We start from the raw sequence: 19,962 nt of genomic DNA, 5'->3' as shown, positions 1-19,962 counted from the left end.
GTTAAGGAATTAAATTCAAAAGGTTCTTTATCAAGCAAGAATCATCAAGGGGTACAGGGTTACTAAAATTAATGGGTGCACGTATGTTGAGAAACAGGACATTTACTTGGTCTCAAAATATCTCCCCACAAGATACTTGCTATTTACAGAGAAAAAGAGTAATTTAACAGTATAGAAACCTGGCAGACACCTTCTTAATAAATGATCAAGATAACATCACCAGTAATGGGACAAATCAGTATCATGTACCTCATTATATAATGCATTGATAAGGACATAACATCAATTCTGTGGTATCCTTGCCAAAAATGCATAATCTCAACCTGATTATGAAAGAACATCAGACACACAAATTGAGAGACATTCTAACTAGCTAGTACTCCACAAATGACGAGGTCATGAAAGGCAGAGAATGAAGAATCAGCCCAGATGGAAAGAGACTTAAGGTCACGTGACAATTGTGCACAAATAAGATCCTAGATTGAATCCTGGACGAGAAAAAGGTCATTTAGTGGAATATTTCTATATTTGCTTTATGGTTATATAAAATATGAACATAAGGAAAGCTGAATGAGGTAATGGGAACTTTTTGTAGTATTTTGCGACTTTTTGGTAAATCAAATTATTTTAAAATAAAGTTAGAGGAGTTGAAAGGGGCCTAATATATGATAAAAGAAGATGGTTTAACTCTGGGTGATGGGCATACAGTGCAATATAGAGGTTTTATATCTAAGAAATGTATACTTGAAACCTATATGATCCTGTTAAACATTGTCACTCTAATAAATTTAATTTTAGAAAAAACCAAGTTAAATAAAAAACAAAGAGTTACGAATAAGGTACCATAGTTAACATACCTATGGAATATCTATTGAGAAGAAAAATAAATCTACATTTTTTATTGATATAAAAAGTTCACTCCAATCTTTCTCTAAAAACTAATCCTAATGGAAATGACAGTATCATGCCATGTTCTGTACTAATATCAGTAAAGTAATCAGATGGTGATAATCTTGCTTATGCTTATTTGGTAAATAGCTTTCTATACAGAGAACTGATTCAGAAGAAAAGTATGTAAGAGATCAAAAGAGAAAATCTTGCCTACAAACAGGAAAACTGAACGATGTTTACATTAAACAACTAGTATGGAAATTAACTTTAGACTAAAGAAAGCATATGATAGAGTAGGTGGATAAAAAAAAGGTCTTCAAATTTAATTTATCATGTGTGAATTTTCATTCCTGCAATATAAAAATGGAAGAAATCAAAATGTCTGTTCATTTGTTTCTTTAAAAATTTCCATAGGAAAAAAAGTACAGTGTCATAAATATCCCTCTTATATTAGTTTTTACTAAAAATCAAATGATAACATTGCCAAATAATTTACCTACCCTTATAAAATCAGTAATAAATATTAATAACCTGTTTGATTTTCAACATGAGAGCTTGGTATATGTAATGTATTATGCATTTTATATATATATACTGCCTCATTCAATCCTCACAATAACTCTATGACAGACTATAATAATTTAATCATCACAATTTTGCTGATAAGGTAACTAAGGCACGAAGTAATGAAGTAACTCACCTAAGAACACTTAAGTTGTATGTACAGCAGAAAATTCAAAAAAAGTTTATTTCCTGGACTCTGAGTTTTAACTAATTTTATACCTTTCACATCATAATATTTTTAACAAATATGTTCTTTTAAAATATTACACAGTGCTAGAATAAACACATTCTGCTTTAACTAGAATTCTAAAATTCTTTCCTTCAATTTTCTTGTTGTTGTTAATCCTCACCCAAGGGTATTTTTTCCACTGATTTTTAGAGAAAGTGGAAAGGAAGGGGAAAGACAGAGAAACATCGATGTGAGAGAGACATTGGTTGGTTGCCTCCCGCACGGCTGATGCTCTGACCACTGAGCAACAGGCTTGAGCCCTTCAATTTTATTTAAACATAGATCACTTGACAGTTATTTGCTTTGCCATTTCTACCAACCTATGAAAATTTGACAAGGCAATGAAACATAGAAGTAAACTGTAGCAAAACTCAGTATCAGCAACATAAATAATCTAGGAACAGACGTTTCTACTGAACCTGAAAAGCCTATATCTAAAGTATATTGAAATGATAATCTGAAATCCCTCTCACATTTAAAGTACTAAAATGAAGAAAGATTTTAAAAAAAGGTTTTTCTTCTACTTTCAATTTCTAATTTAAATATATATTGATATGCCTAACAAGGAAGGATAGGACTATAAATGTATAAGAATTTCATAAAAATCCTAGGGAAAATCTTTAATTCTGGTATGTTACTGACTATTCACAGCTTTCGTAGCTAATTCTACTCTCCACATATGTTGGGAATAAGATCTTTATAGTCACAATCTACGTCTTAAGAAGGAAAACATTGCCAAAGAGAAAATGGTGAAAAAGTAAAATAATATCATCATTAAGTTAACAATTCAGGAAATATGATTTGAAATAAGAGATATGTGAAGTTTAGTTAACATGGTATGGGCTATTATAAACCTTTGTAAATGCCACAATAATTTTTGGACTAAGACCTTGAATTACTATTAACACAAATTCTCAATTTGCAAATCAGAAAATTTCATGTCACTGTGCCTCCATTATCAGTGTAGCCCAGTGGTTGAGTGTCAACCTATGAACCAGGAGGTCATGGTTTGGGGCACGTGCCTGGAGTTGTGGGCTTCATCTCCACTGTGGGTGTACACTGTGGGTGTGCAGGAGGCAGCTGATCAGTGATTCTCTCTCATCATTGATGTTTCTATTCTCTCCCTCTCCTTTCCTCTCTGAAATCAATAAAAAAAAGTTTTAAAAATATAAACTAACACATATGTATATTGTTCCACATGTTTAAATGTCACTCCTTTAATTTTATTCAGAAGTTAATACCAGATTATAGTATTTCTAAATAGAAAAAAAATTTCTATTCTTTCTTCTAAACTTGAATCAAATCTCTGAAACTGTCAAATGCAGTTAGTATTTTTAAATTCTGATTTCTACAGTTTTATGGTGGTCTATTTTCAAAGACATTCCCAAAAGAGCCAAAAATTCCTTTCTTAACCTACCAATGTATGTTCAGAAACATTCCGAACAACCATTCTTTTCACCCCTTTGAAAAATCTTGTAGTCCCCAAAAGACTTTAATTTTTCTCCTCAGAATCTGACATCCCCTTTTGTACTTCCTTCTTTTTTCATTTCTCAAGTAGGTGTAACATAGGAAATGGATAAATGGGAGATGAGAATGTTCAATTGGCTCCTTTACTTTGTTAGCAACGTCAAGCTTTAACTCTAAAACATAAGAAACACAAAGTAAAGTTAGTAAAATGTTCTATGTTAATGGTAGCCAAAGCATAGGACAAACTCTAGTTAGCTTCCCTATCTTTGAATGTTTACAAGGTTAACTAGCTTTGCTATCTTTGAATGTTTACAGAGTTAACTAGTTTTTTCTATCCTGTTTAGGAATTTCTCCCAGGAAAATACTAACTCATGAAGTTTATCCCTAAGGTCTGCAAACCATTTACAATGACAGGGCCAATTAAATGAGGCTGCAAATATGTCAGTGCTACACTTCTCAAAATATGTTCTTTTCTGGCAGATGGCTCACTTAGTGTATACTCTCACATGACAACAATTATACTTTTATTTCTATATAAACCAAATACTTATGAAAAAATAGGGTGGTACAGCAAAAAACGAGTAGAATAAATGTAGAGACAGGCTCAAATTGAAGACTGTCATCACTTAACTGCATGACCAGAACATTTCTCATAGATAAAATGAAGTAGGTTAACATTTTCATAAATGTTCCAAGGAATACTGATTCTGCAGAACATTAATATGTATTACAGGATCAAAAAAGTTGAAGCTAATAAATAAAACTGTCTCTTTTACAGAATTTCTCAGTCTTTAATAAACTAAAATGCAATGTCAACCTCCAAGATGTATATAACAAAAAGCATTCCCCCAAATTCCTCAGCTGTAGAACTAATTTTATTCACTTGAAGAACTAACTAGTATTCCAAAAATCACTAGTTTTGAAACTTTTTATACTAGGTTTTAAAATCCAGCTCAATGAATTTTTAAAACTTAAAAACCGGGCACTAACTCATTATCTTAATTAAAAACAAACTGATTAATTTCATTCAAAGGAGATAGTTTTCAGTCCCAAATGGGATTGAGTATGAAGCATGTGATCCTTAGGGCATTATGCCACCTAAAATGATGTTTGTATGAAAAATTTTTTAAATCACTTGATTAGGGAAATGGGTCTGTTTTGGAGTATTAACAAACTGCTACATGGCATTACATTCTTGTAATGTTCCCCTAACCCCCATCAAAAAAGAGAGGAAGGTGTGCTTTGCAACAACTTTTGTGTCTGTAAATTTAATAATGCTGAAGCATTTCTCAAATAATTAGATATAGTATACTCCTAGCCCAGAATTCAGCAAAAGAATCCCTGATGACTCCATTACATGTAATAAATTCATTTTCTCATGCATCTAGAATGGTGATACCAGGTATGGACCATTCTTAGGAGAACTGAGAAAGCAGTCACTCTTTTCCTGTATAGATTAATTTTCTTATGGAGCCCCAGGTAAGAAAGGCTATACCAAAATACCACAAAAACACAGAATCACTGGTTTAGAAGGCAAAATAGAGTATGTAGAAAGTCTCTGAATGTGTAGGCAAGCTTTTACTTTTAATTAACAGTGCTCAAAAGAAAGGAATCATTCTCACCTGACACAGGAATAAGAGCAGTCACCTTTACGAAACTAAGAACTGAGCTAGGTGCACTACATATTTTATCTCCTTTAATCCTTCCAACAAAAGTAGCTCTCATTGAACAGGTAAGGAAATACCTGTTCATACCAAGGAAATACCTTGGTAAACATTTACATTTACCAAGGTCATACAATGAAGTGGTCATATAAACAACATTAGATACCAGATAAATGCCAAGGCTAATGCTCATTAAACTCGAACTCATTATGCTCAATGCTCATTAATCTACAGCTTAATCAACTTATTTGAATAAAAAAGCTGTCATGCACACCACATATAGCATGACAACTAAGCATAATATAATTTGAATAATTCAGATATACCAACATCCTATGATGCTTCAGGGTACCAGACAAAAATCATGACTTTTTGTATCCTTTGTATCTATTCACAGTGCTAACATACATAACAAGCATTCAATAAATATTTCTTAAATAAATCATCACAATACCAGTAAAGGACAAAAGTACTAGGCTAACAGGCAATTGTTTAAATTAGCCATGGTAATTTTTCCAAAGTAATTTATATAGCTAGATTTACAGATGCAGGCAACAAAATTGTTTAGGAAATTATCAATTACCACATATTCTCCACCCCTTTTAATGTTCTTCTATTACCTTTCTATTTCTGTTTCTCCTCCCCTACTCATGTATTAAGCCTCTAACTCAAACAATTGGCATTAACAGCATTTACGTAACATATTCAATAAGCTCAAATATAGCACAACTTGATTTTTGTTAGGCCTATGTGCCCATTTGTTAAAAGCTTTTGTTTTTGCAAACTGGAGTGATTTCTTAATAAGCTAACTTAGTAGGCTACTGATAGGTTTTCATGAGCTAAGAATCTGAGTACAACTGGAAACACAACTAAAACTTTAAATATTAGAGAAAAAACTCAAAGTGGATCTTTTAGCCTGTTTTACAAAAAGTAACCCTACTTTTAAAACACTTTCTCTTCAATTAAATTGCCTACATGGATTGAGGAAAATGGCAAATTTAAGCTATCAAAAGCATATCAGTGAGTAAAATTTCTTGAATGCCTTTAACTTATACAACTTGTAAAAATTACTGGCTTTCAGCAACTTTTGACTATTTATTATGGAACACGTGAATAAGATTCATGATACATTACTATTAAATAACTTAAACTGTTATGTCCTTTAAGATAGAACTTTACTGTTAACTACAATTCAAAAGAAAAATCCTAAGTGCTTCTAAAGCTCCAATGTTTATAAATCAGGAAAAAATATAATGAAAATAAAGGAAAGCAGCTCTACTGCAAAAAATTTTGAATTAAAAGAATACCTCATGCAATTTCTTATATTAAAAAAATAAACTCCCTCTTTTATAACAATGAGTAAAAAGACAAGGCAAATCCTGGTTTTCAACTTTATATAAAAGCATTCATATAAATTAGCATTTTCTTGTTCCAATAAGCATACAATGCAAATATAAGCTATAACCATTACAAATTAAAGATCATAGTCATAAAATATGCTCTTATGATTCAAATGCTTAAAGTGAGTTTTCTACTTTAAAAGTATAATGTAATTTGATTAACATTATACATTAAAAAATAACCTAAATATCAATACCTTATAGTAAAAGCTGACATTAATGGAACGCTACCATCTGATTTATTGAAATGTTCATGTCATAAAACTGTTATATTCACTTACTCCTCAGAAACTCTATATAATTTTACTACTGAAAGTATCCTCAGCAATTTCTATTTGTAGATAACTTTTATTTATAATATGTTATTAATTTCTTACAGCTGGAAAAATATGAAGCACTTATTTTACAATAGGAAAAAGCAATATGGAGCAGTAAAGTGATTTGTCAATAGTTAAATGATACAGTGGAGTCAGATATGACTAAAAAAATACTCTCTTTATATTTGCCCATAGCTCAACCAATAATACTATCTGGAATTTGTTATGTTCATGCTTCCTTAAAGTAATATACCAAACATAATCTAACACTCAAAAGGTGAACATTCAATACCATATCATGTTTCTCTCTGTGTGTGTGTGTGTGTGTGTGTGTTTTAATTTCTAATGTCAGGCTATAAAACTGATACTTTCCTAATGTTACCTCTTACATGTCTCAGAATCCTATTTCTTTTCCTTCCCTTCCTTCATCTGCTTTGAGATGATAAAGCTAGCAAATCTAAGGCTTAAAAAGAAAAAAGCCTAAAAAGGGACCAGAAATGCTATGCAAAAATATCCATATACACAAAAATATTCCACATGGCTTTATTTTGTGACAACAATTTCAAGCAGTTTTAGAAGCCTTTACATTCCAGAGCTGTATTCCAAAGGATTAGGTTACCAGTGTTCAACTTCTGTATAAGTGGAGTGTTACCATATGTGGACTGGGTCCTTACCTCCTTTAGCTTTCCTAATGAGGGTAAGGTCACTGGTTTAAAGCATTAGCTCAGATTGCAACCATAAAGAGAATGTGCCTCTATTTCTATCACTGACAGAAGAGGAATTACTGAGTTCTCATTCCCCATATTAAAGAAGCAACTAGACATTCCAAGTAAAGTCACCACTTTCCTAAAACGCAGTAGTGAACAAGCGACTACACAGCACAAAAACCTAAAAGGGGCCTCCATCCCATATCCAACTAAGTCCAGACTTCTCAATCGTGCCTTTAGGCTCTTCAAAGCAAGCCTTATCTTCTATATTCCTATATATAGACACTATCTCCTACCAACTTAGACTATGTCCTAAGTTCTTTTCTATAAGTACTCCCTGTACCTTGAACCTTTTTTATGTGTTTTCTCTACTAAAATGACTTGCTAATCCCCACAGCAATCAAACTCCTCTCAAATGTCACCTTCTCAAAAGCATGTGATCTTCACCTTCTAACACCCAATACTGCTTTATTAGTATCTCTTAAAATTTACCATATCCTACTTTGTCATACTTTTCCCATTTGTTGGATTTCTATCCTGCTGTTCCCTACAATATTTCAAGCAGCTTACAAAAATAAATATAAATATTAGAAGAGGAAATAAATTATAATTAGGTGAAAAAACTAAAACAAAGGACCAAAAATAATAGGAGAATATATGGAACTTGTTACCTGTTATCTTTTTCTATGTATGTATGCATATTATATATGTACTGGTATACACACACATTTACCCTTGAGTTCAACTGTAGGGTCTCCTTAAGGACAGATAGGTCAAGTGGGTACTAAAATTATCAGGGGGAATCACTTTGTAAATTATGTAAATGTCTCACCACTATGATGTACATCTGAAACTAGTATTGAATGTCAACTGTAATTTATAAACACATTTTTAAAAATTCTTTTTTTAATTAAAAATAAAAGGAGCCCTAACTGGTTTGGCTCAGTGGATAGAGCCTCGGCCTGCGGACTGAAGGGTCCCAGGTTCAATTCCGGTCAAGGGCATGTACCTTGGTTGCGGACATATCCCCAGTGGGGGGTGTGTAGGAGGCAGCTGATCGATGTTTCTAACTCTCTATCCCTCTCCCTTCCTCTCTGTAAAAAATCAATAAAAGTATATTAAAAAAATAATATAAATAAATAAATAAAAGGATAAAGATAGTGCTGTGCATATAACTATTAAATAAATTACATGCTTTCAAATACCTAGGAGACTTTGGACTCTAAGGGCAATTCAAAATGTGCTTTTAAAAAATTACATTCCTTTATATGTACACATTCTCAAAATTTAAAAATGACAAACACACTGAAAAAAAAAAAGGCACCAATATATAAAGAAATGTTTTGTGGTACTTCAATGTCAATAAAATAAATTACTCACTCACATTTAGTGTCTTGATAATATTAATGCTTTTCACATTTTAAATAAATCTATACCATCTCCTTTTTGATAGATACCTAGGAATGCTCAGGAAAAAAATAATTCATCCTCTGTCCATTATCTGGAAGAGATTGGCAAGAGAATCCAGTTGTATGAAAAGGAAGCAGGCAAAGGTGTCTATGACCACTAAATGTAAAGAAGCCACCCTAAAATATCAGTTCATATTCACTTGGATTTCTTTTTACTACTATATATATTTGGGGACACATTTGCTTTGGATTAGATACAGAAAAACCCTATGAAAATATTAAATGGCCAAAAATCCTACCTGAAGTTTAAAACCATAGCTGTAGATAATAGCTTTTCTGGGAAATTAAGTTATATATTTTCTTTCTTAAAATGAGAAGAGAAACACATTGCTTTAAGGAAGAAGCTGGGAAAGTAAATATAGACAGAATTTTTATAAATTGAGAAATTTGCTAACCAAAGGGTTCCTGTACCAAATCATTTTACAGTGGAAATCACTATACCTCTAATTTACTTCACTCATTAATAACAGAAAAACATAATTTCCTAACTGATCTTTCCTGTTTCTAGGTGTACCCCCACCCCAGTACAAATTACAGATTCCTTTTATACCAATCTTCCTCGAACATCATTTAGTCAACAAGAGTTAAGGGCCAAATCACTGCCCAATTCAATCTTCAGTCATTTCCTATCACTTCCTGAGACAAACTTAGTAAGTATAACTGTTGCTTTACTGATGCCCAGAATGTTTTCCTTACTTCCTCTCATTTGTATTCCTATTCTCCTGCCTGAAACATTCTCCTTCAACCCAAAACTTTCAAAACGTCAGTTCAAATAACACTGCTTTCCTGATCAATCAAAGGTCAATTTTATCCTATCTGTGACCTTTGAATGCAATTTCTAATGCCATTTTGGAGACTACAGCTCCAATTCCAATCTAAGAAACATTTTATAGCACCATGTCTGAGAATTCACTTAACTTCTCTGAACTTGTTCCTCCATCTATCATATAAACCAAGGGTTGAATGAGATCTCAAGATTTCCAGCTCTAGTTTCTTAATTTCATATTTCATGTAGTTTAAAACTGTTATTTTGCATTTGCATAGTCATATAATTTCCCCACATATATGCTGTATGCACTCCCTCTGAGGACAAGAATCGTGTCTGATTGAAGCTTTACTAGATTATGATTTACACCTACTCAATATACCCATTTGATAGATCAGTGAAGGGGAGACAGAGATAATCTATATATATAAAAGCCTAAGCAACCGAATGACGGATCGACCGGTTGCTGTGACACACACTGACCACCTAGGGGCAGATGCTCAACACAGGAGCTGGCCCCTGGTGATCAGTGTGCTTCCACAGCAGGAGTGCCGCTCAGCTGACCAACCTGACCTATCCCAGTGGCCCACCAGCCTGGCGGCAGCCACTCACAACCTCAATAGTCCTACAGGTCTAATCTCCGGAGAACGGACCAATACCTCTGGCATGAGCCCAACAGCGCCACCGGCCTCCTGGAAGTTGTCCTTGGGCACTACAGCCACTTCCCCTCCCTAGACGCTCCGCAAGGAAGAAATGATATAAGAGCAGCCGCCAGGTGGCTCCCAACAACAGGCGTGAACTCAGCGGGATGGATCCGGATCCTGGGCCTCAAGGGCGTCCCACCACCCGCCCAGAAGGCCAATCACATCCCACCCTCCCCAGACCCCTTTGGGACGGGCACCAGACGCAGGGCTCATGGCTGGCACTACTGCGGCAGCAAGAGCCTCTCCCAATCAAGACTGACTGGGCGCAAGCCCACAGCAGGCGCAGTGGGGCTGGGATGAGCAGAAGTAGCAGGCAGTGTTGGACTAGGAGTTTCAGCCCAATCCCCACAGGCCATGCCAAGGGACCCCACCCGTGCACAAACTTGTGCACCGGGCCTCCAGTTTAATAGGTACAATAACATATCTGGAAAGAACTGAATCTTACTTCTTGTCTATCAAAACGGCTGTGCCATTTTGTTTATTGATAACAGGATGGCAAAGTATTTGGCAGTATTTATCTCCCTATGTTGGATGTTAGTAGGGTTTTTTTCTGCTACATGTCTAAATTCACTTATTCAACAAATATTTCAGAAAATACTATGGACCAAGCACTATCGCATAAAGTAGAAATACAGATGTAAACTAAATGCGTAAGGTCCTTGCTCTCATGGAGTTTATATTCTTGAGTACAAGAACAAGATTAGCATCCCCCCCCAAAAAATTTCCAAGATAAAAACAATACCATTTGAGGATATAATGAGATAAGAAATAGTTGCAGTTCCTAGTGCCTTCCGATGCATTTAAGTTGACTGAGGAAACAAAAGAATACATTGGTTCTAATCATATGCTACAGAGGCAACAGACCACAAAAGTTGTTAAGATCACAAACTCAGAACTTAAATTCCAACTTAAGTCCCAGCCCTCACCCAGTAGCCTTGTGACCTTGAATAAATTACTTAATCTCTCTATTCTTCAGTTTCTTACCTGCAAAATGTGGATAAATAATGGTACTTAATAATAAATAAGGTTGTCCTGAGAATTAAGTTGATATGTGTAAAGTGAATGTAAGTACCATAATTCAACTATTCCTACCACTTTTACTACTACTATTACTAAACTGGTGTAGAGTCTGTCTATGAACAAGCTAAAATCAGTACATAACACATAATAGCAACTCACTATTTAATTATTGACCAAATAAATGAACCAAATACTCAATTTCTTCCTCTGTGAAAAATGAACAAAAGCATCTTACCAACTTTTAAGACTGTTAGGACTCAAGAGGACATAATCTATTGCAAAATGCTTTGTTAAAACAACCCCCTAAAATCACACAAGAATAAGGTTTTCATTACTATCACCCCTAGACATAATAGCAAAACTGCAATGCTAGACATTATTTCCATTGTACATTTATACCTTCAAAGTATTCCTAACAAGTCCAATATGTTATTTGTTACCATGTGACTAAAGTCTAAGGAAGATACTAAGAAAGCCTAATAACCAAAAAAATTCCTAACAAGTCCATTATGTTGTTTGTTACCATGTGACTATATACTAAGAAAGCCTAGTAACCTAAGAAATTAGATAACTAGATGAGCTGGGAGAAAATGAAGTCTCATAACAATAAGCAATTTTATAATCAGTCCATCTACAATTTACTCGGAAAAATAATACTCAGGCATACACACAAGGTATTAGGAGTTCCAATCTGAGAAGTGAACCCATATACAAAAATAATCTGGGAGACCTGGAAAAATATGATGTTACCCCATCTGTCCTAAGAAGTTCAGAGTAACTCCTTATGGCTCCAAGGACGAGAAAGAGCAATACCATTCACCATGATCTAAAGTTAATACTCAATAAAAATCAAGCCACAGTACATCATCTCCCCAGTCAACACAAACATGGTTTTAAGCCAGATCATCAAGTTTAACACTACGTCCACAAAGAGTATAAGAAAACCTTCAGAGACTCTCAAAACTAGCCTCTGAGGATCACTGCACTACCACATCAGATTCTACATTTTCCCTTCCCTAAAGGCCTCATCTCTTAATGCATTTTACTCCTATTTAATGCCCATATATAATCAATAAAATTTATTGCTAATTCTGATCACTGCCAAACCTTTTTCATGGTTCCTCTGCTTTGACATAATCCAATACTTACTGGTTTAATAACAAGTAACTACAATAATCTAAGTAAAATAGATCAGCTAGGAATTTTAAACAAATAATTAACTCAAAGTTTACTAAAATGCTTAAGAAAGAAAACTCTCTTAACAGACAAAAAGTGTCATTTTATAAGTTAAATGTTTATATTTTCAACAACTGGAACTACACCAAAGGATTTCCAAGTTAGCACTTAGATATTTAAGAATCATTATATGCTAAATAGCTGACCCAATCAAAAGTAGGTAAAGAATACTGATATTCTAATTTTAAAATGGGCTTCTATTTTATTTTGTTTTGTTCAAGCTGGAGAAATTTTATTGGCATAAACATCAGTAAATACAAAACTAGCATAAACCTAAAACAAAATGCTTGTTAAAAGCAGCAACGTCACATTGATTTTTTGGCTCACAAAGAACAAAAAGTAATCAATTAATTCTCAATAATCTCTATTAAAGGAAAAAATAGTATCAAACGATCACATATAGAGAACTTATTTACCTTTCAAATATGTCACAACAGTATTTTTAAAACAATAAGTTGCCCTTATGCCAATATTAAAAATATTTTTCATTTATTCATGAATAAACGAGTACCTACTGTCTGTAAGTACCTAGAGTCTGAAATATAGTTTAACTATATAGTAGCAAACCAAACATTCCCATCCTGAAGCTTAAAATCATCAAGCAGATAACCACAAAAAACAAAAATTATAAACTATTGCCCTGACCAAGGGACTCAGTTTTTGGAGTGCTGTCCCATACACCAAGAGATTGAGGGTTCAATTCCTGGTCAGGGCACATACCTAGATTACAGGTTTAATCTCTAGTTGGGGAGAGTATGTGAGGCAATCTATCGATCTCTCTCTCTCACATCAATGTTTCTCTCCCCACCCCTGCCTTTCTCTCTCTCTAAAATCAATAAAAACATATCCTCGGGTAAGGATTAAGAATTTTTTAATTAAAAAAATTACAAACTAAAATAAACATTGAACAATATTAACAAAAAACCTCAACTTAGATTGGCAGGTTAGAGAAGGCCTCTCAAAAAAGTGACAGTTAAGCTTTAAGGAATAAAGGGGAGGTGACATAGGGGATGTTCAGGTACAGAACAGAATATGCCAAAGCCTAGAAGAAAAAGTAAGAATACATGGCAACTTAAGGAACTGAAGGACAGCAGTGGGAATGCAGCAGAAAGTGAGGGAGAAAATGACACATAAGGCCAGAAGTAAACAAAAACAAAAGGTATTTTCTTAAAAGAAATGGAAGGCTTTAAAGGGCTTTTGGGTGAGTGATCTGAAAAGATTTCCATTTTAAGAATATCATTTTGACTACAAGATAAAATATTAGAGAAAGGCAACAATGTTTGCAGAATGCTAGTGAGAGGCCTTTACAGAGTAAGAAATATTAAAACGAGGATGACTAAAGGAGAAAATTTGAGAAGTTAGGTAGTTTGTGATCTGTTGAGATTGAGGCCTACAAGAATGCAAGTAGAGATATCATAAAGGCAGACATCTATCAATCAATCAAAGCTAAGAGGAGAAGTGTGGGCTAGTGATATGCATTCAGGAGTTGATAGCATACAGACTGTATTTAAAGCCATAGAACAGATGATTGATTACCTGGGCAAAGGTAGTGGGAAGAGGACTCAGAAACCCAAAGAAGCTCCAGCACTGTGAGTCTGATAGAGGAAGTAAATCTGAAAGAGACTGAAAAAAAATGGCCAGAAGCATGGGAAGGAACTAAGAAGGATATCATGGAAAGCAAGAGTTTCAGGAAGGAAATAAAACAAAGGTCAATTTGGCCAATGTCACCAAAAAGTCAAGATTTTCAGGTCAAACTGACTTGTAACAACAACAAAAAAAAATACAAGGGAGTGTAGGGGAGTGGGAAGAGACACAGACAGATGAGGAGGAGGGCATTTTTATATATGTGACCTAGAAAAAAATTATTATAAAATCTAAAACTCATAAATATTTCTTCAAAATAATGTAAACAGCCCTGGTAGGTGGGCCTCTGTCGGTTTGGTTTCGTCTGTGCACCGAAAGGTTGCTGGTTGGATTCCCAGTCAGGGCACATGCCTGCGTTAAGGGCTCGATGATCCCCCAACCGCCTCCCCCACCCCCAAAGTAGGGTCTGCAGGAGGCAGCTGATCAATTTCCCTCTCACATCCATGTTTCTTTCTTTCTATCTCCCTTCCTCTCTCTAAAAATCAATTTAAAAAACGCTTTTTTTATATAATAAAAATAAAATAATGTAAACATGCCTTAAATTTTTTCCCTCATGTAATCTTTCAATAAGCCATTAAAGCAGGGGTCCTCAAACTACGGCCCGCGGGCCACATGCGGCCCGCCAAAAACATTTATCCGGCCCGCCAGGTGTTTCTGCCGCAGCTGCCTGTCCTGCTTAGCAGCCGACTCGTCCAGGGCCCGCAGTGCGCATGTGTGGAATGTGTGCCACACTCTCCGACTCCCCTCCTTCTGTCTGTCTCTCCACTCCTCCTCTCAGGCTCAGAATGAAACATCTGAAATCTCCAACCAGACCTAGACTAACTGATGCACACTTGCATCACTTGTTACGACTAGCAGTGACAAATATGGAACCGGACAGTGACCATCTCATTAGCCAAAAGCAGGCCCATAGTTCCCATTGAAATACTGGTAAGTTTGTTGATTTAACTTCACTTGTTCTTCATTTTAAATATTGTATTTGTTCCCGTTTTGTTTTTTTACTTCAAAATAAGATATGTGCAGTGTGCATAGGAATTTGTTCATAGTTTTTTTTAAAACTATAGTCCGGCCTTCCAACGGTCTGAGGGACAGTGAACTGGCCCCCTGTTTAAAAAGTTTGAACACCCCTGAATTAAAGCATATTCTTGCCATGACATAGTCAACCCTAACAACACAGTGACATGGAAAAAAACCACTAGGATGCTAATATTGCAAGATCAGAACAGATCATGCTTTGCAGTTTCATATTTTTAATTCAAACTTTCTAAACAAGAAATAAATATAGTTGTTTTGCAATTCTGAAACCAATATTACAAAGACTGAATTCAAATTATTAGAAAATTAAAATGATTTTCCTGAAAATATAATTCTCATATAATTTTCAAAAGATATAAAATTTAACATTAATTCATTTAACATTTGAATGTTATGACTTTACCACTGGGATGACTTTACCCACTTTTTTCTTGCCGAGAGCTCACAGGTAAGTGTTGGTATGTTCTATAACAATTTCCATTACTTGTACTAATACACACATCAATGAAGCCTCCCTTTTTTCACGTTTTCAGCCACTCTATTGTTTATGGGCATCAGCATTACCTCTTCTTGTCGTTCTGAGTAGTAAAATCAGCCCTAGATTTTGATTTTTAAAAATGGCTTTTTATCCTAGCTCTGTTTTACTGCTATGTGTGGAACCTCAGACAACTCCCTTGACCTCTCCAATAAACAAAATAAGCTTCAGTTTATTCACCAGTAAAATAGAAAAAAATTTAATTCATAAGGCTGTTGAGATGGTTAAATGTGAAAATAAATATTAACTAATTCTAACATTTTAATCACTTCTATGAATTGAAGTGTTATTTCTGTTAGATATAAGCAAAGCAATTCCACTCTTAAAATTTACATTATACATTTTATAGATCAAATCTTGGAGCAAATCCTTTATTAAAATTCACAAAGTTCTTAAATTTAATAATGTAGTATTCCACTGTTAAGATAGGTGTGAATAGTAAACACACACGTATTTTTACACTACTTTCCTAAAAATCTCACAAAAGTGACAAAAGGGATATTTTTTTAAGATATAAAGATACAAGGTCACAAAAACTAAGAAAACAATAGCAACAAAAATTTGAAAGCTGGAAAACAGATGGCTGAGTGACAAATGACTTAGCAAAACACTAGGAAATCAAATCTCTAGCAAATAGTAGAGAAAACCAAGAATAAACCCAATTTAAACTATAAAATCCCCAAAAGACTCAGGAATTGGCAATACCACATATCATCTGATGTGGGATGAGAGAGAGAGGTGGGGTGCTAAAATAAGGACGATGGTTTAAAAGTCTCTTTAAAGCAGCAAGCCTCACAGATCCCAAATGCCCCTCTCCAACCCAAACAAAAAAAATGAAAATACATTCTCTAGAGAATATGAAACACAAGATCCCAAGATTGAGGAAATCAGGCACAGGAGTAGGCAGGAGAACATACTGAAAACAGAGTGGAGACACATTTATGAGGATGCTAAGACTCCTCAAGACTCTTTACCCCATTCTCCTCTCCTCTTCCCTCAAAATGTAGGTAAGGCCTTCATGCAAGAAATCAAGAGCTTTCTATAGGGAATCTAACCTACTAGGAGGAAAGACATGAAGACACTGATATCAAAAGTCTTCCAACCAAACAACCCAGCCTGGTTTACTACACAGTGAAGTTAAAAAAGACTTTCTAATCAGTGTTTTATTCCCCTACTCTTACACAAACCACCTAAGGAAAGGCTGTAACTTGAAAAATAAAGACCAAAACAAATAAAAACAAAAAAAAAAAAGCAGAAAAAAACTGGAGGATACATCATACAGGGAGAAAAAAATCCTAACAAAAGACACCTATCATTTATATATTCATTATATTAGAGAAAGTACTATCGTTTTTATAACAGGATACTATTTAAAAGGAACAAAAACAAAAGCTCTTGGAAATTAAATATATAATAGATGAAACCTCAATAGAAGTAGAGCAAAAAAAAAAAAAAAAAAAAGCAGATGAAAATAGGAAAGAAAATTTGAAGACTAGTCATAAAGGTCCATTATCCCAATAAGAGGAGTTTGAGAAAGGAAAAAAGGGGGGGGGGGGAGGAAAAAAATGGAAAGAATCATTCAACTTCATTCAAGAAAATAATCCCAGGATTAAAAAGATGCTTCCAGACTGAAAGGTCAGGTCAAGTACTCAGCACCATGGGTGAAGAGACCCACACTAGAACATTTACATTGTAAAATTTCCGAACTCTGGAACAAGTACAATCCTTAGAGCTTTCAGAGATTTCAATAATGAGAAAGGAAGGAGAGAAACAAGGGGGGAAAAAGAAAGGAAAAACAAAACACATACACACATGTCACACACTATATAGAAGGAATCAAAATGGCTCCAAACTCCTCAAAAGCAATTTGGAAGCTAAATATCAACGGAACAAAATTATAAAATAACACAATTTCCCATCTGGTATTCTTTACCTAACCAAAGAATCAAGTAAGTGTTGTAAACTAAAGCGACTTTAAAACATGAAGTAAACCAAAAATAAACATGACATGGGTCACTGGAAAAATAGAGATCCAACCACAGAAGAAAATGAAGGGAATCCCATGATAAAAGTTGGATACCAAGTCTAGAGGGCGATCAGTCCATATGGAGGTCAGAGGGATTTGAGAGACTTCCTCAGGAAGGTAAAACTGATAACAACGCCAGATATGTCTGAACATCTTGAAAGACATCTGATGGAAAGTTGAATTAGTCGTAACTATTGATATACAGATATATAACTAAGAATTCCTTATCAACTCTTTAGTCTCCTACACTTAAGTACAAGCAGACAACCAAGAATTAATAGACACCTAATAAAAGGCTCTATCACAAAAGGTGAAGCCCAAAACATACAAAATTGGGCAAAAGGCACTTGAAGGAAACAGATTATGCTGATACAGGAAAACTTGGTGGTAAGGGGAGGGGGAGAAAGACTCACAAACAGTTCTATATGCTAAAGAGTATATAGAAATATATATACTACATATACTAGTATACTATATTTATTAGCTGGGGTGGGATGAAAGAAGGCAGGCAAATTCAGGACATTGTATAGGATAGGAAAAGTAATCATGTTTTAGAAGAATACTGAATAATCAACAGTGATATAATATCATAACTATTAAGAGGAAGGAATACTGCTAAGTACATGATGACAACAAAGTTAAATCTTCATTTTCTACCCAAGAAGCTAATAAGACCAAAAACAAAAGAACTATTTTATTTAACACACTAGAGGCCCGGTGCACGAAATTCATGCACGGAAAGGGTCCCTAGGCCTGGCCTGTGATGAGGGTCAATCATGTTCCCCATCCCCGCCACCTCCCTGCCTCCTCCTTCCCTGGCTCCCTCAGCACCCTGCCGCTGGTTGCCTGCCATGTTCTGCGCCACCCCCTGGTGGTCAGCGCACATCATAGCAAGCGATCGAACTCCCATTCTCCCAGTCAAACTCCCTAGGAGACACTGCATATTAGCCTTTTATATATATAGATTATATATAGATACTTATGTAGGGCATATGAGTTAGACATAGTTCTAAGGGCTTTCCAAATTCCTTTAATTCTTATAACAAACCTACGAATTAGGTATGACTAATCCCTATTTTTTAAAATGAGAAAATTGAGACACAGAGTTTAAGTAGTCCAACATTACATAAAACTAGTAATTGACAAACCTAAGCAGTCTAATTCCAGAGTCCATACTTGTAACCAATACAAGTTATTTGGAGACTACAAGGTATTATCACAATAATAACTTATAAAAGGTGAAAGTGATTCCTTCTGGAAAAGGGAAAATGGAAAGGAAGGGGGCAGGAAGTTTTTGTTTTGATAACCATGTAAATTATTTGACTCTTTGTGCAGGTACACCCTAAATAAATTAAAATTTCTAATTTAGTATTTCACAGTTAATGTATTTAGCTGATGTTACCATCCTCGAAAATAGGCAAAATGAATATAACTTCTATTTTATAGATAATTCTCATTTCTCTTTAATAAATATTTGAGGGCCTACTGTATAACAGGCACTATATTTAGAAGGTTAGTATCAATTCACCTTAAGGAATGGTGAGGTAAAGGAGGTACAAAAAGCAAATCTTATTCATTTCTTTTCAATTTGTTGCATAAATTATATGATCCTGCATCTCTGACATATGACAGTATGAAATTTAAATCATGATAGAAAAGGCATAGAAAGGTCTGCTCATTAATTAATTCAAAAAATATTTAGTTCTTGCCCTTGAGGAACTCAGTCTTATGGGAAAGATGAGTAAGCATAAATTGAATGTGTGTAGTGCTTATACAGAAAAACACTAAAAAGTGCTAAGGAAACAACATTCCTTGGGTGAAGAGAATGCTTCAGAGGGAACATCTGAGCTGTCTTGAAGAATAGAAGTTTGAATAATTTCACATTAAGAGGCTGTACTAATAATCTGAAAACACAAAAAATTATATATCAGTGTCAAATACCTCTATCTTTCCCTGTGTTGAAAAGGTAAGTTCATGCTAAAGACTAAAATAAGAAATTAAGACCTTTTAATGAGAATGACTTTTTAAAAACAAGATATGTAATCTTACTGCCTGATCCATGTTCCTAATGTTTATAGTCTCTCCTAGCGACCAAAAAGCATTTCCACATGTCTAATAAACATTTTAAAATTTAAAGTATTAAGAGTGTTATTTCAAAAGATTACTACAGAATAACTACCCTTGATTTGTCCTACATCCAAAAGTTTAACATGTTTTTAAGTCATAATATTTAAATTATAATGTACTCCTTTCTCCCATGAGAGACAAACAGGTGACCAAGCCCTGAA

The 19,962-nt window shown here is 34.5% G+C and overlaps 1 protein-coding gene across 6 annotated transcripts in view; it reads right to left on the bottom strand.

Moving 5' to 3' along the window:
* Positions 1–19,962, bottom strand: part of TSC22D1 (TSC22 domain family member 1) — a 147,114-nt gene that overhangs the window by 121,427 nt on the left and 5,725 nt on the right. The window contains exon 2 of one of the 6 annotated variants that reach the window (XM_059684675.1): positions 2,991–3,324. The exons of the other annotated variants lie outside the window; for them this stretch is intronic. Within the exon in view, the coding sequence (XP_059540658.1) occupies positions 3,312–3,324 (13 nt within the window). The 3' untranslated portion in view covers positions 2,991–3,311. Of the gene's footprint in view, positions 1–2,990; positions 3,325–19,962 lie in introns of those variants that run through there. 6 annotated transcript variants of the gene reach the window in all.

This window comes from Myotis daubentonii, chromosome 2, assembly GCF_963259705.1.
Source record: "Myotis daubentonii chromosome 2, mMyoDau2.1, whole genome shotgun sequence".
Classification (NCBI taxonomy): domain Eukaryota; kingdom Metazoa; phylum Chordata; class Mammalia; order Chiroptera; family Vespertilionidae; genus Myotis; species Myotis daubentonii.
This window is presented reverse-complemented; position numbering and strand designations above follow the sequence as displayed.